Source organism: Macrobrachium rosenbergii, chromosome 25, assembly GCF_040412425.1.
Source record: "Macrobrachium rosenbergii isolate ZJJX-2024 chromosome 25, ASM4041242v1, whole genome shotgun sequence".
NCBI lineage: Eukaryota > Metazoa > Arthropoda > Malacostraca > Decapoda > Palaemonidae > Macrobrachium > Macrobrachium rosenbergii.
This window is the reverse complement of record NC_089765.1, coordinates 47,080,580-47,104,409: the sequence shown is the minus strand read 5'-3', so window position 1 is coordinate 47,104,409 and position 23,830 is coordinate 47,080,580. Positions and strand designations below refer to the sequence as shown.

The following is a 23,830-nucleotide window of genomic DNA, read 5'->3' as shown; positions in this document are numbered from 1 at the left end:
TATCTTTTGTCTTTCTTTTGTATTCAATATCTGCACTTTCCATCCATAAAGAAGAGTGTGCTCAAAAGTTCCTTCAGACATTCCCTCCTTGGATTCCACAAACACTTCAAGGCTCTTCCCAGTCTTTTGCCCACCTTGCTGCCAGCCTTGGTTCAACCAGTTGATAGCTTACATCTTCTCTCAACTTACCACCATCCATTATATTTACTCCTAAATACCGATGTGGATAATCCATTTCCACTCTCCTTCTTATTTGTTCCCAGTTTTTCCCTCTTGCAACCATTTTCAAACTCCACCAATATCTGAGGCTTCTCTTCAGCACAGTATCAGATACAAACGTCATCAGTTCCATACTTTATTCATGGCACATTTTCTGATCGCACAACTTTAAACCTACGTCTGTAGTCCTTTTTTTGAATACTATTATCTCAGACCCACTTGTACACCAAACTAGTCACTTTCCCTTCTGCTTTTGCTGACAAATGCCTCACTTCTATCACGAAATATTTTCATTGCCCTCAAGAACTTGTCATTTGCATCATACATTCTTAACATCCTCCACACTGACTTTTTTATTCTAACATATGATAGTTCTATATCCATAAATAACACGTACAGCTTTTTTCTTTGCCTAAAGGGTTTTCACGTAACTGTTTTATAACAAACAATAGATTCCATAAAAATCTCAAAGTAGCTTGAGTCACTAAAATAGTGAAGAAACCCACAGTGGTGTAAATGTAAGTGTATATAATAGAAATATATATACAAACGACAGCTTTCGGGATTGGATATACAATATTCCTGTCGAATTCAAGCTCTGCACATTGAATAGAAGTCGACCCATCTCTACCATGACAGCTGATTGCTAAGTTTGTAACCTTTTTAGCGACTGATTGTTCTCCATTTTTTCCACGTGGCCTAACCTCTTAGCTTAATTTTGGTCTACCTACTCTAAGTGAATAATCACATCATTCTCAAATCTCTGCATCTATCATCTTTTCAAACATGTTTTCTCTTCATATAACATTTTAACAGCTTTTACATTTTCCCTAACTTAAAACATTCATAATTCACTTCCATAATGAAGAGTTGGCTCAACAACTTCTTCGTATACCCCAGGTTTTGCTTCCATAGACTCTCCTTTTCTCTTAATTCATCTTGCAAAGACTGCTTTTTTCCCCTTGCTTGCTTTACCTATTCTTATTGTAAAAACACATTGTGTCACACCAACCACAAAAACTGATTCAAAAATGGAAATCTCAAAAATCATTACAAGGCAAAAGCAACGGGCGGAGCGGAGCGTCTCTTGCATCTCTTTATTCTCATGAGTCACTTCGACTTGCTAAACAAACGAGCATCTACTGTACAGCCGCTTCAAATAAATACACTGCATTGGCAGTTGCTGTCATAAACCTCCGGGGTCGTATACTGTTGGCATTTAGTTATTTAAATAAAAAGAAAGTAAGCAAAATAGAAAGGGCAATAAAAAGAGAAAAAAGTACAGGAAGAATGAAAAAAATCTATTCGAGTGATACGAATCATGTTTTGCCAGATATATTAAGCTTTATCTTTTGTTATTTTTTCACAATAGTAAATATTAAGACCTAAATGTTATTAATGATAATAATGTGCATTCATTTCTGCCAGTTTCCTTCTTATTTGTCCCCGCTCCTTTCTTCACAAATGCACTTTCTATTCTGTGAAACCTTTCCATAAAGACTACTCACATTATGGACAATGAAAAAATTATCCTGAGTGTGCATGTACTTCTTGTGCATGTTAGTGAATGTATTTATGTATAACAAAAAATCGCTTTTGTGTACATTAGGATCTCTGAGTATTTTTTAGAACAGGCAAACATCTCTCCACGCCTCCATGCATATAAGCTACGTAAGGAGGTAGAAGCTTGAAGGTCCATTTATCTCTCAGGAGACTTCACACTATATTCTTTATATGCAAGTGGGCACATACCATTCAGCTGCACGGCAAGACCTACCAGGAAACAAGGAAACCAATCAATAAGCCTACCTGACGCTTTCATGCATATTCAACATTCACATCATTATACACAGCGCATGCGCACATACATCCATCATATTTCAAGACAGCAGGTATGAGTCACGTGCGAATATTACAAAGGTTAGGGCAGTGGTTAGCAAACCCCTTTCATATGAAACCCAGGAGCTCAAGTCTTGCAACATTGTGCTTTGTGCAAATGCACGAGCAGATTTGCAAAGAAGAGAAAGGTTGCTGGTCTCTTGTTGCAAGGAAACTATTCCTACAGATAGATGATATTAGACAGATGTATCTTGTCCGACGGTTTTGTTTAATTATCAAAGAATTCCACGGGAATATGATAAGTACTGGGTATGCGTAAGGGCTATTTAGAAGGGAATGGACGATAGATCATTGGAAAACAAGAAGCAAAGCGGTCATCACTGCATAGATAACTGTTAAAATCGGACAAAAGGGAAACTCTAGCCGATGAGCATTAGATATGCTACGTTGTCTAGAAGGATGAATAGAGAGGGAAAAGTAGGACATGTGAATATGACACACACACACATACATACACACACGTGTGCGTGTGTGAGTTTGTTATTCCTTGAGAAATATATAATATCTGAATCGCCTTTCACTGGCTATTCTATTAACCTACAAGAGCAAGAAGACATTCTCCCAGTCATTTTAAATAGCATCCCAATGTTCAAACTTCAGATGTAACTGGAGCAATGGAATATTTTCCAACAAAATATCCATCTTCCGTCTATTTGACCATCTGCATTTATTAATTACTGGAAACCCCCATCCCTCTCTCACTGATAATGCACAACTTCCAAGAGGCGTCTTGGTAATTTGTTTAGGTTTCCTAACATTTTATTTGACATCCGCCAGCCTGAAAAATCATTGTTTACGCTTATGGTTTTACTTCTCTCTTCTGTAAACTCATTTTCAGGTTTTCGCCGAATTGTCTAATTCTGTTGCTGGTGACATGGCTGTGTCAGCACATATCCCCATCTCCACTGACAGTCCTCCTGATACTGATTCCTCAGTGCTCTTTTGTTTTCTCTTCATCGAAGGCCCTCTCCATTTTGCTTTCTTTTGTATCCGTATTTTCTTGAGATTCTTATTCTTTCTTTTATTGGTATCGTCTGGATTTTGAACTCAGTCTCAATTCCTCTATTTTTCTTTCATCTATAAAGCCCTGAGACCATTTCATCACTTTCATCCTTTCTTATATCTCTATCCTATATTGCCTTCTGATAGTGATATCTAATCCTTCTCATTTATTAAGAGATTAGTTGTCATAATTCTTCCATCTTTTTTAGGCCATATTATTCAGGTACATAAACAACTCTACAACAGATTCTCATATCCGATACATTCAAGTCTTCTCTTCAAGTCAAATATGCCTCCATGTTTTTCACAAAAGTCATTAAAAGGTGATTTTTAATTTTCAAATTCCATATGATTACAGTAATGTCAATATTTGATCCTTGCAACTCCTGCATTTTCTAAAACCAGCTTGTTTATCTCTCAGTTTTTTTATCACTCTCCAGAATGTTGTGAATAAGCAAAGTGAATATTTTCATTAGAGTCTGGTTAAGCACAACGCCTCTTTAGTTATTACGCTCGGAACGGCAACCTTTCTTTGTACCTTGGCTGGGAACTCAAGTTCCCAGTCACCAGGCTTTAATTCCCCATTCCACATTCTGCAAGACAGTCTAGCCAGTAGCCTACAAGAGGTGTCATTCCAGTTTAATTTAAAATCATCTCTGGATTGATTCCATCCATCATAACCTGGTGTTTTCCATCTCCAGAGTTTCTTTATTATTGGTTCCATTTCAGAAACCGTGAAATCACTCATAAGCACATTTATATCCCCGTCAGCTTCTGGTATATCAATCAAACTACCCTCTCCTGTCTCTTGTTCTTGACCTCACAAAAATGTTCTTCCTCTGCTGGTGTTATTGATCTATCAATCCCTTTGACAACTCTGTGGGCCACACTAATCATCTATATGTATATGTATATACATTCATACATACATACATACATACATACATACATACATACATACATACATACATATATATATATATATATATATATATATATATATATATATATATATATATATATATATATGTGTGTGTGTGTGTGTGTGTGTGTGTGTATGTATACCGGTTTGTAAGGGGAATAGTTATTTAAGACTGTATTCATACTGGCAGCATATACTGTACATCAGTACTGCAATGTATCTAATACAATATAATATATATGTCTTTGAACTGAGGAGATAAATTCCCTATTTCCCAAATCAAATTACTGACCAGTTAACCGTGATTATCAAAAAGAAACGGACAGTCCTTGTTAACTAACAAGCGAATATGGAATCCTTACTTTAAACACCATGAGGAGACTATTGATTGAAGTGAGTCATGCTATGGATTACTGCTGTGACCGCTCCTGACCCGTCGTTTTTTCTGTTGCTTCCGGTGCAGTGTATGAGAGAGAGAGAGAGAGAGAGAGAGAGAGAGAGAGAGAGAGAGAGAGAGAGAGAGAGAGAGAGAGGACTCTATAACAGTATGATCAGTGTAATTACATTTCTTTGTTTTTTATCGGGTTATTATCTTGGGCAATACCGACTTCCGGTGCTCAGCGGAGCATATTTTCATTAAAAACTACAAATATTCAGTTGCCATACCTTTGTTTATTATTAATAATATATGCTGAAAATTCCCCCTACGTCAAATGACATTTAAAATGGCTAGTTCATCTTTATGGTTGTCCGCGCATTTATGCCGGAATTGCACGCTCTTATTAAAAAGTAATTGAATATACATTTAAAAGTGCTTCCATATTCAATTCTGACTTCTATTCGCTATTCATTACTCTTCCCACACACTAAAAAAAAACTATTCATGTGGGAATAAAAGGTCTTTCACTTAAGTGAATTGACGTCGCAGTGACGTCACAATTATTGCCTCTCCCTAAACAACCTCCTTCGCTCTTCTGAATGCTTTACCAATTGTTTTCATTCAGATTTCCGTGTTGTGTAAAGTTAAATTAATTCAAAACTTACACATTTGTTTTGACTTATATTATACAATGAAATATTTAATAGTGTATTTATTTATTATTTGCAATAATATATAAAACATACTATATAATAAAGTAGAAAATGCTCTGAAAGTATCGGTATTGCAAGCCGTAACTAAATCATTGTGGTGTTGAATGTTTATGCTTTAATTTTCTGCGAGCCTTGACCTAGGAATGGTTGACCTCTTCGCTTAGACCACCCCTAGATTTCCCACAATGTGGCAATGTAGGAAATGCGGGAAACCAGTGTATTTTGGTGAGAAATGTCGAATATTCTCTTTTGTTACGTAGATTATTAACTAGTTGCTCATCAGGATAACTTACGAGGCCCAGGCTATCCTGTTAATTTTAGGCTAGTTCAGGCTAGCCTAACCTAGTTTGGCCAGGCTAGACTAGCGTATTAAACGAGTGACTTGTCATTAACTCTTTGGGGTAGAAATTGATGTGGTGTTACCTATTTAACCATTGGTTTAATGTGCTAAAGACAGCCTAATAGGGGGTAGTATGCAGAGTAGGCTAGGGGGTCATGAATTTGGGGGTCCAGGGGGAAAATTAAGTATATCTTAGTTTAACCAGACCACTGAGCTGATCAACAGCTCTCCTAGAGAGGGCTGGCCCCAAGGATTAGACATTTTACGTGGCTAAGAACCAACTGGTTACCTAGCAACGGGACCTATAGCTTATTGTGGAATCCGAACCACATTATGACGACAAATGAAGTTGTCACCAGAAATAAATTCCACTAATTCTTCATTGTTGTTGAACGCTGGGCCAACGGCGTGCTAGCTGAGAGCTCTCCCCACCCCTCCAATGAACTATGGGGTCCAGGGGGATTCAGTGTCCAAGGTTAGGTTAAGTAAAGGTAAGTCTGGAGAGGTTATATTGCCTCTGATATGCTTACTACAAAAATGTCAAGTAGTTTGGAGAACAAGGGGATCAGGCCTTCCCAATGTTTAATGTTAATTGGGAGGGGCCAGCGGGGCGGAGTCCCCTCAGCCAGGTCAGGGCATGTCGCCCTAAGTGAGGTTAGGAAGGTAAGGTCTAGCCTAGTTAGGTTAAGACTTGGCTTTCTAGGAAAGGTTAGGTTTGTTTTTAGCTGTGGAACCTGGTCCTGTTCTACCCTCGCCCCCAAATGACTGCTGGACCTACAGTTACCTTAACCCCCAACTCTGTATTCACGTCTTAATAGGCTGTAGCCTAGCTAAGGCTAGGGAATTTAGGTTAGGCTAGTGCAGACACTTAGTGTAGCATTTGGTACAAGTGCAGAAGAGTAGTGCATGTTGTCTTCATAGGTTGTGGCCTCCATAAAAGCAGATCAAAGTCATATTTTAATAGCAAAGCATCCTATCGTGCAATGTGCTGACCTGGGTGGGGATCACAACCTTCCCTGGGCCCCCCCCTAACATGATGTACGACGTGTGTGCCCCCTAGCGTGGATGTACAACGTATGTGCAACCATTCCTCATTATTACCTGACATTTTGATCTCCCAGATGTCTGTCTGGTAATTCTACAGAAGAGCTTTGTATGGAGTTACCGTTTGTTAAAAAAATTTTTTCAAAATAGTATACAAAAGGGTGTATACAGTATAGTGCATACAGGTGAGAACTTCCTTTCCATTTTGTATTTGCATTCATTCCCAAGGGGCTGGTACTAGAAGGCATCCTATGAAGCTTTTTTTTTTTATAGAATGGCTGTATTACCGAGCTTTGTAACCCCCAACTTTAGCCTTTGCATAGGCTAATCAGTAAAGATTAGGCTTTCTTTCAAAGCTACGATTGTGTAGGAGTGTAAAATTAGCTTGTTAAAGACTAGATGTTTACGTAACTTGAACAGATTTAGCACTTCATTTGTCAGAAGTGCTTCATCACAGTTAAGACATTGACCTCACCCCATACTCATCAGTAATGGGAGACCAAACTGAGAAACTGGTATATTTGGTTTTGGGGGTGGGGTGGGGGGGGCGACGGACACTAGAGAAATAAAGGTAAATCATAACCTAACCAATCATAACAAAGATGTAAAAGGACACTAAATATGCAAGTGAGATAATCCCTTCCAATGAAAAATGCCCCTCTTCCACAAAAACAATCTTAGCTGAAAAAGTTAATTATAGGGGTTATTTTGAATAGAACAAGAGGAGCTTAAGTTTGCTGTGTGTACCCCTCAAGCTCAAGGTAGGAATTATACTGTGTACTCTGAGAGTGGCACAGGAGGTTCCCCATTACAGTAAGGAAGATTAGATCAAGATGAATTTCTGCATTCAAGTTTTTATAATTTGTGTTGCTCTAGGGTGGGGTTTGCCCCTCAAGGCAGGGAAGGCCCCGATGCTATAGGTTAGGTAAGGTTAGGATGCATCCTTGTACTGTGTTATGCTCTTGACTTTTATGGCACTCTAGGTGGGTGAAGCCCCTGGCTATGCAAGGTTTTGATACCCCTAAGTTAGGTTAGGTTAGTTGAAAAATTTTGATAGTTGAAGTAACTATGAAAGTTGCTATAAGGACCTTAGGCAACACAAACCTGTAACATGTTACTCTCAGTCCTTTGGCAGTCTTGGTAAAAGGACTACTATAACATCACCTCTGTGTTTTTAGGACTGTTATATGAACAAATTTTCTGGGAGAACTTACCTTGCAGTTCTGACTAGGTCTTCAACTCCCAAGTTACAGCATTTGCCCTTTCGTCTTGGTCAAATGATCCATCTTCTGAGATGCCATACAACAGTTTTAGGTAGACAGATAGGTGCAGATCCTTGGGTATTGACCAATTATGGAAGGTTCATAAAATGAGTCTAATCCTTTGGGCCAGCCCTAGGAGAGCTGTTAATCAGCTCAGTGGTCTGGTTAAACTAAGGGATATTTAACTTTTTACCAATTTCCTTTTCTGGAAACAAGCTCCCTATTATCATCTTCAATACTTCATTAATATTTGCCATTGTATAGGCTTGGTCATCAACTGTGACAAATCTGATTTAGTTCCATCGAAGAGAGGGCTGTTTACTTGGGAATGGATCTAAATGCTTCAATGGCATTAATTTATCCAACCTCGGACTGTGTTTAGAGGCGTCACCTCCTTTTGCAGGAGCTTTTCTTTTCAACTCCCACTTGGTTTTGATAAAAAGACTTGCATCCCGACTTCCAGCAAGAAGCGGATTCCCCACAGCCAGTTTCATTGAGATCTCTGCAGCTGCATTCCAATGGTAACTGGTCTCCCCAAAGCCTGGATATCCAGATGATCTACCAGTCTCAATCTCCTAGGAAATTTCAGCAAGCCTCAGCTTGTGGTAGGATCTTTAATCTGGTTGTCAAAGTATCTGCTCTCATGCCACCCAACTTGAGAACTATTGTTACCTATGGACACCTCCAGTCAGTGCACCTCACACAGTGCACTGTAGGCATTACAAGGTTCTTTGCAACATCCCTTCAGCCCCTAGCTGCAACCCCATTCATTCCTTTGACTGTACTTACATTCATATTCTCTTTCTTCTCTCTTACTTTCCACCCTTTCCCAACAATTGCTTCATAGTGCAGCTGTGAGGCTTTCCTCCTTTTGGACCTTTAAAACCTTTTTACTCTGTTTTCCTTTCAGTGCTTAGTGACCCCAGCTTCCCTTTCAGTGCTTAGTGACCCCATAGGTCTCAGCACTTGGCCTTTGGCCTAAATTTTATATTCCACTCCATTCCTATGGACACCACAGGTGATGGATGAGTTGTGCCTTATCTGCTGAATGAAGGAGGCCAAAGTTACTAGCTGTATGTTATTTCACAGTGAACATTGTTGTTGGCAGAGGGAAAAACATGACACCTTAGTTGCAAGGTTTGCCTTAGGGAAATGAAGTGTAGCCATTGACACATTAAGCTAGCAGAACTGTCTCTTCCCTACAGAATGATTGCTCTATTTGGAGGTATGCAAGACTATGGGGCAGTCATCTGGTAGGTCTGTAAGTGACCTACTTCATAGCCTGCCCAATTATTGTTTGACTCCTGACAAATCAATTTGGGGAATTGATGCCTTTGTGGTTCCTGGAACAATCTCAAGTTAAACTTTTCCACCTTCCATGTAGAGTTGGGAAAATTCAGTGTTCCTTGCTTATAGTTTGCTTAATGAGATTTTTCTTAACATGACCTTTTTGTGCTGAAAAATAATAAGTGAATTCTTTTACTAGTTGAGGCCTGCCAAATTTTCTGGGATAATGGGACTAGTAGATTATATGGATGGCTTGGGCAGTATCAGTTACCATTTACAGTTAAAGTTGCTGAGATCTCAGTGAAATTGGCAGTTGGTTGGAACCAGATTTTTGTGGGAAGCAGTTTATCTGAGACTTTGTTGCAACCAAGCAGGAGTAGAAGAGCAGAGAAACTCCTGCAGGAGTTTCTTGGCAGGAGGGTGAAGCCTCTGAACACAGTCCAAGATTGATTGAATTAATGCCATAGGTGTATTTAAATCCATTCCTAGGCAAACACCCCATTTGGATGGATCTAAGTCAATCTCTTGCAGTTGATGATCAAGCCAAGAAAACGGCAACATATATGAGGTATCGAAGATGGCAAAAGTGGGGGCTTGCCCCTGGAAAAGGCAACTTGTAACCTGCCCTTAATGTTGTCAGTGCTCAAAACTCTGCACCTATCTCTGGCACAATCATGTGCATAGCTGACATATTCTTTTACTGTTGCATAGCAACTTAGGAGCAGACCTCCCACTTTTAAGACAAAAGAGCAGAACTTGTAACCCAGGGGTTTGCAGTCCTATTTGGATTTGTAGGATAAGAAATCCTGGCTGGGATCCCAGGAGACTTGTCTGAATGACACTTGCAGCTTTGGTTCTGACAAGATGATTGGAGTCAATAGCTCTGTCTCATATAGTATATCCATAATGGATTTAATTCATGAAGTGCAAAAATATAGGGGATTCCTGCATTCGGTATGATGAAACTATAATAAGTATATTTAAATATCTAGAACTCAAAGACAAGAAATTAAAATCTGCTCTCAGTACATGAAACAAGGTTACTAGCTTCATCTAACTTGTTAGAGCCAAAGATAAGATTGTCATTAGTATAGGTCTCCAGTCCAGCAAGGAGAGCTCACCCTGCAACTCCACCTAGGACATAACCCCAAAGTCACAGCTTTGACCCTTGTGTCTTGATATTGGGAGTTACCCCTAAGTTGCTGTACAACAATCATAGGAAAAGATGGTCAGCTATGTTCATAATTTTGCCCCTATCCAGCATGTTTGTCTCCAGAATTTTAATAAGCATTAGATAATGGTCTTGAGGGTAAAGCTAAGGTTAGGGTCCTTGAAAAATACTGAAACCTTAATGCAGTGAAGCTATTTTTAATTGTGGTGAACAGTGTGATGCAAGTAACACAAATTTTACCAGAAATCTAGTAAAAGTGGATGGTGATTGCTAACCAAGTGAATGCTAGTCATGTGGGTTTTCGTTTGTATTAAAGAGTATTAGGTGACACTGATAGAAATTTTACTTTTTATATAAGAAACTTACCAAGTAATTACATAGCTATTGGTTCCCTAACCTACGGCAGCTTAGAAATTCAAAATTTGTGTGGTAGCGCTCTTATTGTTAGTGTGTAAGTGACAATCGTCCCGCCACCATCCGGGACTCAAGGAAACAAACCAGCGGACAGCTCAATTTGTTTTCTGCCAGCTTCCGGTTAACATTGGAAGTTTTCACGCAGCTACTTCTTTGCCTTTCCGCTTTGTTTTGCATTGAATTTGGTGAAGTAATCAGAATTTGTTGCTTTGTGGCTTGCTGCTATTGTTGAATTGTTGTTCGAGTTAACTTTAGTTTATTTAATTAACGATGTCGGATTCCAGTTCATCTAGTATTCGCTTTTGTTCTGAGGGTTGTGGAACTAGGCTAACTAAGCTTTCATACGATTCTCATACAAAATGCACTAAATGTAGGGGGCAAGACTGTAGTAAGGATAATACTTGCATAGAGTGTCAGGATTGGGAGGATAAGAAATGGAAAACATTGAAATCTTGTCTAGACAAATTAGAAAGGGATAAGAGGAGGAAAGCAGCCATTAGGGCTGAAAGTAGGGCTAATGCAGAGTCCATACCTTTGGAAAATGTAGGGGATGACAGAACTATCACTCCTCCAGTTCTTCCTCCTCCTCCTATCCTAACTACTCCAACTTTACCATCTGCCCCTGTTCCAGGTTTCCATGATTCCGCTCTTAGTGCCATTGCCAGCCTTGAATCTAAGTTTGATCAGAAATTTACTGTATTATCTAGTACCATTATGGAAATGGGGTCAGCTATTAAATCTAATAAAAAAAAAATGTAAGTGTTGACAGTGCAGTGAGAAGTGATAGTGCTGTGAATATTGAGTAGGTGGCTGTCCGTCCCACCAGCACTCCTAGACAAAGGTCACTGTCCCGCTCCCCCCGCACTGGGGAGAAGACATACCGGAGATCCAAGGGAGGCTGGCGGGGTTTGCCCACGGGCAGTCACTCCCTCTGTCGAGCCTGTCGTGCGCTCCCAGGCTTCGACTAAACGCCATTGGAAAGTCGCTCCTGTGCATCAACTTTCTGATTCGGAATCTTCCAGTCCGTGCAAGAAGCCATATCGCTACTCTTCTTCGCGCCCACTCAAGAGACATGCAAATATTACCGATTCTTCTCCCCTGGCTGTCAAGAGGTACAGAGAGACTAGCCCTCAACCTTCCTGCAGCTTTCCAAGTCCAGCCTGATTCTCACTATTTCTTTGAAGACAGTCCTGAGTGCCATAAGCGTTCTAAGAGCCCATCTTCTTCCGAGCGCCAAGCGCCCGCCAACTCATGCTAGACTTCCACTGATGAACGCCCAGCGCCCGCCTACTCACGCGAGAATTCCGCCAATGGAGCACGGATGCAATGTTTTTGGATTGGATAAATTTAGATGTGTACGCCTTCTCTCCTTTCGGAATGATCAGGGAAGTGATCAACAAGCTGTCAACGCATCAGAACACCTTCATGACCCTTGTAGCCCCATTTTGGCCGAACAAGGAATGGTTTCCAGACTTGATTCAACTCCTGGTAGACTACCCAAGACTTCTTCCACAAAAACGGTCTCTGCTCAGACAACGCCACTTTCTCAGATTCCACCAAGGATTATCCGCTCTGGCCCTGACAGGCTTCAGACTGTCAAGTGCCTTGTCAGAGCAAAAGGGTTTTTGAGACAAGCTGCAGAGGCAATTGCGAAATGCAGACGAGCTTCTTCTACAAAACTCTACCAATCAAAATGGACAGTCTTGAGCAGGTGGTGCAGCTGCCATAACGTCTCTTCTTCGGAGACATCTATAAGCCAAATAGCCAACTTTTTGATATTCATAAAGTCCATCAGGAAGCTATCGACCTCTACCATCAAAGTGTATAGGTCGATGCTCAGCTCAATTTTTAAGCACAGAGGAATGGACCTGTCTTCTAATCAAGATATCACCGACCTGATCAAATCCTTCAATACGTCCAAGAAAGATAATTCTTCCAACGTCTCTTGGAACTTGACGTTGTACTGAAGTGGCTCTCAGGTCCTCAATTCGAACCTCTTTGTTTTGTTTCCCTCAGGAATCTCACGAAAAAGACTCTCTTCTTAACAGCTCTTGCTACTGCCAAACGTGTTAGCGAGTTACAAGCAATAGACAAGCGAATAGGCTTTGCACAAGAGGATGCAGTCTGCTCTCTTTCTCTTGGTTTCCTCGCAAAGAACGAGAACCCTTCTAAACCCTGGCCTAGGTCCTTCGTCATCAAGAATCTTATGGATATCTTCGGGCCTGAGGAAGAAGAAAGACTCCTCTGCCCAGTGAGGTCCCTCAGGTACTATTTTCAGAGGACAGAAAAGATTAGAGGACCTTCGAGCAACCTCTGGTGCTCTGTTAAAAACCCAGTTCGCCTGCTCTCCAAAAATGCCATATCCTTTTTTCTGAGAGAATTAATATTAGAAGACCACTCTCAGATCCAGGAAGAAGCTTTTCCTCTACTTAGGGTTAAGGCTCACGAAATTAGGGCAGTAGCAACTTCCCTCACTTTTAAACACAACTTGTCTCTTTCTTCAATCCTACAGTCGACGTTCTGGAGATGCAAGTCCATATTCGCCTCACACTACATCAAGGACGTAGAAACTGTATTTGAAAATTGTCGCACTTTAGGACCTTTATCCGTGGCTGGCATGGTGCTGGGAGAGGAAGCATGAGGAATCTATCTGTTCCTTTGCTATCCACTCACCTTGACTTGAGGTTTTGAGTCATTGGGAGGCCTGGGGGTACATTGTACCTGGAGTACCCACCAGTTCATACTTTATCTTTGATAATGGTTGGGTTTTTTGGTTTTATTCTGTGGTGTAGGTGACAGTGTTTTCATTTTGTATTCTGGTCTTCACCCAGGGCAAGGGCATCTTTTAGAAACTTTGTCAGCATACGGTGTACTTTCTCCGCTGCAAAGTTTCCCACTAATGTAGTGGCGACCCTTGGCTATACTGCCACGTCCACTACAAGTTGAGAGAAGCGCCGACCAGAGGCAGTACCTTCCTGCAGCAGCTCTCTCAACAGGTAAGGAAACAACAAACATACATTCAATGTTAGCGACCTTTCTAGTTCAAACTCATTACTTAATGTTTTGGAGTAGAATATGTCCATGCTCTTTCCCACCTCCTTACAATGTGGAATCAGCTATGTAATTACTTGGTAAGTTACTTATATAAAAATGACATTTTTATGATAAAATAGTTTTATATATACTTACCAAGTAATTACATGATTGGAGCCCGCCCTCCTCCCCTTGCATGAACATAAGAGCATAAAACTAATTGAGCTGTCCGCTGGTTTGTTTCCTCGAGTCCCGGATGGTGGCAGGATGATTGTCACCTACACACTAGCGATAACAGTGCCACCGCGTGAATTTCGAATTTCTAAGCTGCTGTAGGTTAGGGAACCAATAGCTATGTAATTACTTGGTAAGTATATATAAAACTTTATTTTATCATAAAAATGTCATGTTATTGTTCATAAATATACATAGATTTCCCATTTATATGTCTAGTACTGATGGTATGCTTATTCCTGAAGACTTGCAACTAATCATTGTGAGAGACACGCTACTGAATATGGTAAATGTAGAACACACTCAGTGTTAGCTGCAAGTCTCTGGGAGAGATGTATCCATACCAGTGTGTGTTACGTGATATCTTTCCCAAAGACCTGAAAGCTAATTTATTATGGCACAATAGTTATTTGAGTCAACATTAAATGGGTTAACTTAATTCTTCCATGTTTATAGTTTGAACAGTCCACAAGCAGATCGTATGCAAACTTGCAAAATTTTAACTTTAGTGTACTTTACAAATTATTCTGTTGTTTGACTCCAGTTTTGATTTTTGACTATGCATTCATGAAGGTTTAGATCTAAAGTTAATACCACTTGTATCCTGTAGGGGGGTGCACCTCATGCATGGTGCACTCCAGGCATTACTTAAGGATCTTTGCAGCGTCCATTAGGCCCCTAGCTGCAACCCCTTTCATTCCTTTTTTTTGTACCTCCTTTCATATTCTTTTTTCCATCTTACTTTCCAACCTCTTCTGACAACTGTTTCATAGTGCAACTGTGAGGTTTTCCTCCTGTTTACACCTTTGTAACCTTTTACTGTGTTTGCCTTTCAGTTCTGAATGACCTCATGGGTCCCAGTGCTTGGCCTTTTGCCCAGATTGTATATTCTGTTCTGTTACCACTTGTGTTTTTTCATGGGAAGTGCTTTAGGTTCCATTGCAAAAAGCAGATGCAGTTCTTGGCTCTGAGGAGTTTACATTTTATGTACAGTGTAATTGAAGGCTTTCATAAATAAAAATGGTAAATATTAAGTAAATGAAGTTTTTCTTTTGAATTTCAGCTGAAAGAAAGCAGTCTCTTGGTTTTGACTGGCATCCTAATTGCTTACGTTGTGAAGAGTGTGGGAAGCGTTTAAACCCAGGCCAACATGCTGAGGTAATATTTGAATATCAAAAATATATCATCTATAGTTTAGGTTGGATTAATGCAGCGTGAACTTTTTGGTTGCATTTGGAATTTAAGCTAGACTTGAAAGATCTAAGTTAAAATAAATTGTCAAGGAAGAACATGCTTTTTTTTTTTGCATGTTATTAAGTACTTTAACCAGACCACTTAGGGACATTAACCCTTTTGCTTACTGGTGAGTGATATAGATGTCATGCAAATATGAGGCTGCACATTTAAGATGTACACAAATATAAAAAGAAAATTGCAGGAACCAGCAGCCAAGATGAGGATAATTTTTGGTGTGTTTTCCTGATATATTTTTATACATGTGTAACATGAATGCAATTGTAAAGTTTTACATTTTTATTCTAAAATTACATCATTCATCCTATGTTCCTTGCCATAAAAACTTTTTTTTGAGGAAAGTGCAAAGTTTTCTTGTATCGTAATATCTAATCATTATTCTACTCACATAAAGTTATTTTGGGGGCTTCTTTGTGCCATTGTATAGAGCAATCATTTAGCTGCAAAATAAAATAAAATTTAGCAGTTTAGCTTGATACTTGTTGGAGCTATGCATCTTCCAATAAAAAAAAAAGGTATACAAATTTTTTAAGCTTCCTGCTCCAGTCATTGCTACTTCCCATGGACATAATTCTTTATAAGTGTCATAAGCGAAAGGGTTAACAATCTTTTGGTATTGCTAAAGTGACCATGTTGCATGTGCACGAGCACAATACTAAATGAAGCCACTTATGTTATATTTTTGAACTGTCGATTTAAATTTCTTTTGTTAGTCCACTTTCAAGGAAGGTTCTTTCAAAGATATTAATAATTTCTTGTGTTCTCTTTATGTATGTAAATTGTAAGTTAACAATAAAGAAATGAGGTTTTGACCTTTTCCTAAAATGCTAGGTACTGAGGATTTATGCAAGCTTTCTAGTTTAGCCATAAAGATGATGCAGTTCACGTTCTGAATAGTACAAGTCATAAGTTATGAGTGCATTTGCCTATATGAAGGAACACTTTTTGTTTTTATGTACAATATATATTCTTGTGTCTTACTGATTTTAAAATGTTTTCAGCACAAAGGGGTACCATACTGCCACCATCCTTGTTATGGTGCCTTGTTTGGCCCACAACTGTTTGGGCATGGCACACGAAACGAGTGTCACACATCTTTTGGCAAAGTGGAGAACAGAGATGGGCAGGTTAAAAGGTAGGTGTTTGTGCAGTTTTAGATTATAGAATACCATAATTGTTTTACACTTGTGGATGCTGTGGAAAGATGTGGTGGTGAGCTTAGTATAGTGTATCAAATGCAACAGATAGTGTCAAAGGATATGCCCTGGATTTCAAAATACACAATGAGCATAGATTTTTGTTTAAACTAATAGAGAGCAAATGGAGTAGGGGAGATGGTGATACCAAAATAGAAAGATTGCAGAAAGGGCAGATAAGTGGACATTTACTGATTTACTGCTTGTAAGTACAGTATATACTGTAAAAGTAGATACCATACTGGTAAATTGTATGAATTAATGATGCATGAGTAAGGATTGTACTGCTTGGGTCTGCAGAGACATGGCCACTAACAACAAAAATGGGAACACTGAGAATGTGTGATTTTGGAATGCAACAATAATAAATACTGACATCTCAATGATTTAGATGGTTTGGGCAAGTGATAAGAAGAGATGAGGAACAGCTACTCAGTAAAGTACATGTTGTAGGTTGGGGAGTAGGAGGGTAAAGAGCATTGTGAAGGCCCATAAAACATTCGGACTTTACTTCAAACTTCAAACTGGGTACAGTGAAGTAAATTAGGCTAGGCCACCCATCACAAATATGAATGATAAGGTACAGTACTATATATTGCAATTTCTTGCATGTGGCAGTGGACTTGAACTGAGACTGAATAGGAATTCTGAAGGAAAGGGCACATGGCAGAAGAGTTGCGAGAACTTGTCCCAGTTCTGAGTCTATAAAAGAAAAATCTGGTGTAAAAATGTTAGGCAAGACCTCTGCTGCATGGAAAGTAAGATCTTGTATTTTTAGCCAAAGTTCAAACACCAAAGGTTATTCTTTAATATCATAATCATTCTCTACAGTAATTCTCAGCCTGAAATCCTCAGCTCTAATTGTTCTCCAGTGATTTTCTGGACCTCCCGATAAAGTTACATCCTGCCAGTAATATATCTTACTATTCATCTGATTTCTCTTTCCTTTTTACCCTGCTCCCAAACCAGGCTATTTGTTATCCTCAGGAAATGCAGAGTTTGAACTGACGTTAGAAATTTTGTTACCTTGGTGACAAGTACGGTATATTGTAACACTTGTCATTGAGGTGACAGTAAAGGATGCTGGTGTCCTTGTATTGTGTATATTGCTCAGGCAGCACTGTATCCAGAAAGGATCCAAAGACAGTGCCCCCCAATTTTTTAGCCTTTTGCCATGGGTGAGGCACTTTCGAGAGCTAATACCTAGGTCTGACCATAACTCAGCCATGTGGGGTTGCTTTATAGTAAATAACTAGAGGTTCTTGATTTTCTTTTGAAACATTTTTCCCAGTTTTGGAGTCCTCACTTGTAAGATTTTGAGCAGCTGACATGGTTGAGCTAGGTAATTGTCATGCCAGGCTCCCCTCTTGTTGCTGGGTCTTATCTGTTGAACTGACAACCCTAAAGGCACAGTGAATATACTGTATTATCAATTTTAATGCCTAAGAAATGCACTCAACTTAATTCAAATGTGAACAGGATGGAGGACTAGGGCAGACAGTGAGATGGATGAGTTATTTACCCTTTTATTTTGTTCAAGTTGACTGGGACGACCTCTTGGTAGAGTTAACTTCAGCTGGTGACTGGAGTCCTGTCCATATTTGAATTCTTGGCCAACAATCCTGTCTGATAGACGTAAAGTGAACTTTTCAAGATTTTAAACATCAGGTATAGTAATGATCTCTAACTTTTTTAATAAGTTCGATACATTTGTTTACCACAATGTGAGTGAGAGCCAAAATTACCAACAACTGTAATCATATCCACTCCTGACAGTATTGAAGAAAAGGATTGTACTGATTTGTGAGAGTTAGAAAGATAGAAAAAAAACCAGTCAATCCCTGGCAGAGTACAGGCAGGGAAAAGGATAAAGATGTATACAAAGAAATGGGCAAAAAGGAGGAATTGAGCAGAATTGAGTCGGAATGTAACACTAAATTACTGAGGACAGATGGAAAAAGATGTCAGAGGGGCAATATGTGAATGAGAAAAAGGGAGAAAGTAAAGTAAAAAATCAGATACTGGAATGATTGAGCCAGCCAGTATTCTCCAGACCACCTGAATGAAGAAAATGAATACAAACTGGAGGATGGCATAATTAGAGGGACCAGTAGCCACGTAATAGAGTAAGTTGAAGGCCCCTCAGGAAGAAGAAAAATAGAGAAGCCCTTGGGCCATCTGGGATAGCAAGTGACTTGATATAGGCAGCAAGAAAGCTGGTGGCATATGAGCTGCTTAGAAAACTGTGTAAAGGAAAAGATAAGTAGAGTGGGGAAAAGAGCCTTACAGTCATGGCATACAATGGAAAATGGGATGTACTGAAGTGTGAAAATTGCAGATAAGACTACTTGATCATGCTATAAAAATACTGGAAATGTGCTGGAGGAAAGGCATAGAAATTGGTTAAAATAAGTAATAGTCAACAAGAGGAGTGTGTGTGTGAGTTTGAAGCCCATCCTCATTGCCAATAATAGTATTGAAGGCCGGTATTTCTGCTACCATTCGGTGTCACCAATATTTACCTGAAATGGTGGAGATTAGTTACTGTTGAAATATCCTAGTTGTAGATCAGCAGTTACAGAGAATCATCCATTAGCTGCTTTATTGCTGAGCATACATTGTAGCAAGAGAAGAGAGAGTGAAAGATACAAACATGAGATTATGAACAACACAGTACAGCACACATGAGAATACAAGGAATCATATCCCATTACATGAGATAGAATCGGCAGAATCATAGTCTTTTAGGTAGTTGAAATAGGATTCAGTAGTACTTATACATTGTAGTACTTTGATCTGAACTTAAGTACTAGAGTATATGAGATTTCCCATGCTGAGTTATGTAAGATACCTAGTGCAGCAGAGTTAGGTAAATTATCATGCACTTACACATATGACACACAACAAAGAGCAGTCTGTATAGAGGCAACTATGGGTAAAGTACCAAACAAAGAGGCATGTATTATGCTGTACTTCATATTTGAGGATTTTGATAAGGTGTATTAGGGAGTATTGAGACATTTACAATATATAGGCAGTACAAAGGTAGATGGTACCAGAAAGACTTATAAACTAGGTGTCAAGTGAAGAGTGGTAAGTGGATCGGAAGAATTCGATGCTGATGTTAGTTGGTGTCCCTCATGGGTTAACACTGAACCTCTTTGTCATAGTAATGGAAGAAGGTACAGGTGAGTGCAGGAAAGGGGGCCCATCCGATCTGCTTTAGGTGGATAACATACCATAAGGGGAGGAAGAAATTGTGGATAAATATCTTTATCTAAAAGATTTCTAAAAAATAAGAGTTGAATAGATCGTAAAGGATTGAAAATTGGCATTAACAAAACAAAGCTTAAGGTGACCAGAAAGGGGGCAGAGAAAAAATTAAGAGAAAGGTAATGCGATGGTTATATAGTGTGTGTCAATTTTAATAGGTGGGGTCATAAAAGGTATTCAGGATTAAAAAATATACATGGAGTATGAGAGTTTTGATGCCCAAAATGTAGTACAAGAAAGAGGTGGGGATTGAGAACCCTGTTGTTATAGGCACGTTGGTTATAGATGAGATAGAGTGTTTGTTACATTGGGGATGTACTAGCCTGCAATACAGGGGTTGAGTTGGTGAAAAAAAAATGGCTCATTAATAGACTAGAATAGGTAAATAATGCCCATGCTACTCGATGCAGCATGAACAGGGACACTGACGGTGGAAATAGAGATCCTGAAAAGGTGCAGCCATAGCATAAGATTCATGGCCAGAGTACTTTGGGATTATTGATTCACATAGAAATTTGGGATGAGAAACAGTGGGTCAGAGAAATAGTAGATAGGGAGGTGGCGGGGCAAAGACCTGTGGGAAGGGCAAAGGAAAAAAGGGGATAGAAGAAGACCTAGACCTATTGAGAGTTCGGGCAGGGAGAGCACTGGACAGAAGAGCATGAAGATAGTTCATTTCATATTTGAGAGAAGATGAATGGTGAATCACTTTCAGTAGCTTTGCTTATTGAGCTCATGAAATTAGTTTTATTAGTAAATACAGCAAAGCTTTGGAAAGTACTTTGAAGTTGGGTACAGTAATCCTGTGGAAGTGTGCTAGTCATCATTGATTAGTAAAAGTCTTTTGTTCAAACTTGCATCCTTTAATCCAAAAGAATCACATACCAAGAAAAATAGAGTGGTTATTATTCAGTAGACATGAGGTGTAGTACTGTATTAGTTTCTTGGGTGTGGAATGGTTTTAGTTGGAGATTGTGTATGTAAGTTCTGGCAGTTAGGTCTATATTTGAAGGAAATAAACCATATCAATTTTTCTATTACAGGTCTCATCTAGAAGGCAAGTTAAAAGCTTACAATCAATACTATGAAGGCAAACCCGGAGAGCTCAAAAGCAGAGAGGTAAATTGAAGTTGACTTTTTATTTTGAAATAGTATCCCTGTTTTTTTTTACAGTATTTAAAACTTGATTGCCATTTAGATTTGTGTTTTTTCCAGACTATTTTTTTAAATAGTGTTTTTATATAAGTAACTTACCCCGTAATTGCATAGCTGTTAGTTTCTTTTAACCAGCAGCTTAAAATTTTGAAATTGCGGCTCATGCTAGTTTGTTTTGGTTATGGCAATGTGCCATGCCCACTTTCGGGGGAAGAAGAGGTACAACATAGCAAAGAGCTTCAATTTGTTTCTTCCAGCAGTGGTTGAAGGACTGTGGTTGGCAGCAGCTTGAATTTTGAAATTTATACCTTGCTGGTTGTCTTGTTATCTGCGATTGGTGAAGTATTTATTTTCGTAGCCTTTCCGCACAATTTAGATAGTGATAGGTGAGTTTTGATCATCGGTTTACGACTTTTTGCCCGTTTTTTGGACTTGTCTTTGAATTTTTTCCATGATGTCTGACACTAGTAGTTCTAGTATTAGGTATTGAAGCAAGGGCTGCAATACTAGGTTTACTAAAGAATCTTATGACTCACACTATTTGTGTTCAATGTAGGGGACAAACATGTTCCGTTGGTTTATGATGTGAAGAATGTAGTGAATGGGATTTAAAGAAGTGGAAAACTTTAGATTCACATCTTAAGAAACTGGCTAGAGATAGGAAGAGGAAAGCTATTGCTAGGGAATCTAGTAAAGCCTTAGCTAGTCAGGATTCATCCGCTAAGTCAGATGCAATTACACCTGTAATTTCTTCTGATCCCATTCCATCTCCTCCACCTGTGCAATCCTCTCCTGTACCCGGCTCTCACATTTCCAATCCCATCACTATCGTTAGTCTGGAGTCGAAATTGACGCGCTTTGAATTTGTTATGCAATCAATCGCAAAATTAGCATTATCAGTGAAAGTGTTGATGGATAAAAGTGAGTCAGAGCACCCAGTGCTAGTGCAGTGGTAGTGGAGGTGGTAACCTAAGGGAGGTTGGTGGGGTCTGCCCCCGAGCAGTCACCCCCTTGGTTCAGTCTGTTGATGAATCCCAGACTGCAACCAAAGGCCATTGGAAAGGCCTTCAAGTGAGTGCTCACTGCATGTCCTCCAGCTCTGAGGATTTTAGTCCCGGGCCCTCAGTGGACTTTGCGATCTCTTCTGTGCCTTGTAAGAAAGGCAAGGATTCAGCGTGCCCCTCTTGCCCCTCTTGCAGTCACTGGGATAGCGCGGAGCAATGCTCTTGTGCTACATCAGATGATCTGTGGCGCGTAGACGTTCTTCTTTGCACAAGGGAACCCCTTCATCAGGAGTTGTGTGCCCAGCACCATCACCTCTACATTTAGCGCCCAAGCGGCCAGCAACTAGCGCTGAAGCACCCAAGCTCCCATTTGCAGATGAGCGCCCGTTGGTGCCCGTTCGCCATCAAGTTTCGTCATTGGCTCCCGTCTCTACAATGCTCCCTGAGTGCTGGTTGGCGCCCACTCCTCCACCGTCTTGTAGTGTTGCTCGGACGGTGTTCTTCCTTTGGTTGACCGGATCCAGAGCAAACTAGATAGCATTCTAAGTTTGCTTCAGAAAGCTCCTCCTACAGCTCAGACGGCAGTGGACTTACCGCTTTCTCCTGTTTCATCGCTTTCTCCTGTTTCTTCTGAAGAAGAGGTCGTTCCAGATCAGGATGTTCCTTCGTCTGCGTACTCTGCATTATTGAAGTTCCTGCTAGCTACCTTCCCAACCTTCTTTTTGCCGGCTGCTCCCTCCTCTCCTGCTTCAACTTTCCTTATGGAAGCTCCCTCAGCTTTTCTTCGAGGTTACCGAAACTGGTTCTGTCCTCCTCAGTGAAGAAGGCACTGAACGAAGTAGAAGGATGGTTCTCAGAGAAGAGGGGGCAAGGTAAAGCAGTTTGTTTCCTGCCTTCCAAGTTGTCTAGGTCAAGTTATATGTTTTATGCAACGAGAGAAGCGCCTTCCCTGGGAGTCTCTGCCTCCTCTCAGGGAGACCTGTGGCCTTATCGGTTTGGCTAGGAGATCAGCTTTCACCTCGGCCAAAATTATGTTTTCAGCTTCGGAACTTGCTCACCTTCTCAAGAATATTTCTAAGGTGTTCAAAGTAATGAGCTTCATAGACTGGGCAGTGGGCGCACTAGTGTGCAAGATTAGAGACTGCTCTTTTTTGCGTCAAGATACTTCCTCAGACCTTTTAGGAGTGCTTTCCTGTACTGACGGGCATTCGTGACAGTACACAGGAGTTAGCTGCTCTGTATGCCATGGGTGTACTTAAGAAAAGAGAACTATGGTGGTCTTTTACTTCAAAAGGTGTCACTCCATCTCAGAGGTCGGCTCTCCACTTCTCCCCATTGGATAAGATGCATCTTTTTTCTCAGAGTACAGTACTAGACATTGCCTCTGACCTGCAGAAAAAGACCACTCAGGACCTACTCTCCCAATCTGCGAGACGCCCCAATGATTTTTCTACTCTTCCTCTCGAATCTTTGACCCTTCTGCAGCCTACTCTCTTTCGGAGCTCCCCGTTCTAGACCGTATACTAGGACAAGCAAGTACCCGTTTCCCACAGCATTCCATCAAGAAGTCTTCCTCTAAGCCTTCCACCAAGAAGTGAGGATATAGTCCTCCTTATTCGGGTAGGAACGCTGCTCCTGCTCTTTTGGGAACGGTGGGAACAAAAAGGAGCGGAATCCTGGGTAGTGTCTGTCTTGAAGGAGGGCTACACCATCCCCTTATTGAACAAACCTCCTCTAGTCCGCAAGCCTGTCGAATTGACAGCTTACTCTCCGGGCTCGGAGAGATTTGCTGCTCTCTTGCTAGAGGTCGAGTCTCTTGTTCAGAAAGAGGCTAATAGGGAGCTGGAGACGTATTTTGGATGTAAGTGCACTAAATTTCTGTGTCAAAAAGACAACCTTCAAGATGGAAACAAACCAGACAGTCCTTGCATCCATTCGCCAGGGAGAATGGATGGTGTCCATCGACATGCAGGACGCATACTTTCATATTCCAGTTCATCCTGCTTCGAGAAAGTACCTCAGGTTTGTG

At 40.2% G+C, this 23,830-nt stretch overlaps 1 protein-coding gene across 1 annotated transcript in view; it reads left to right on the top strand.

The window, feature by feature from the left end:
- The first annotated feature begins 5,211 nt into the window (after window positions 1–5,211).
- The window catches only part of Rassf (Ras association family member), a 138,298-nt gene continuing 119,679 nt past the window's right edge, over window positions 5,212–23,830 (top strand). Inside the window, exons 1-4 of the mRNA XM_067127564.1 lie at window positions 5,212–5,359; window positions 14,983–15,077; window positions 16,175–16,308; window positions 20,686–20,761. Of these exons, the coding sequence (XP_066983665.1) occupies window positions 5,320–5,359; window positions 14,983–15,077; window positions 16,175–16,308; window positions 20,686–20,761 (345 nt within the window). The 5' untranslated portion in view covers window positions 5,212–5,319. The remainder of the gene's footprint in view (window positions 5,360–14,982; window positions 15,078–16,174; window positions 16,309–20,685; window positions 20,762–23,830) is intronic.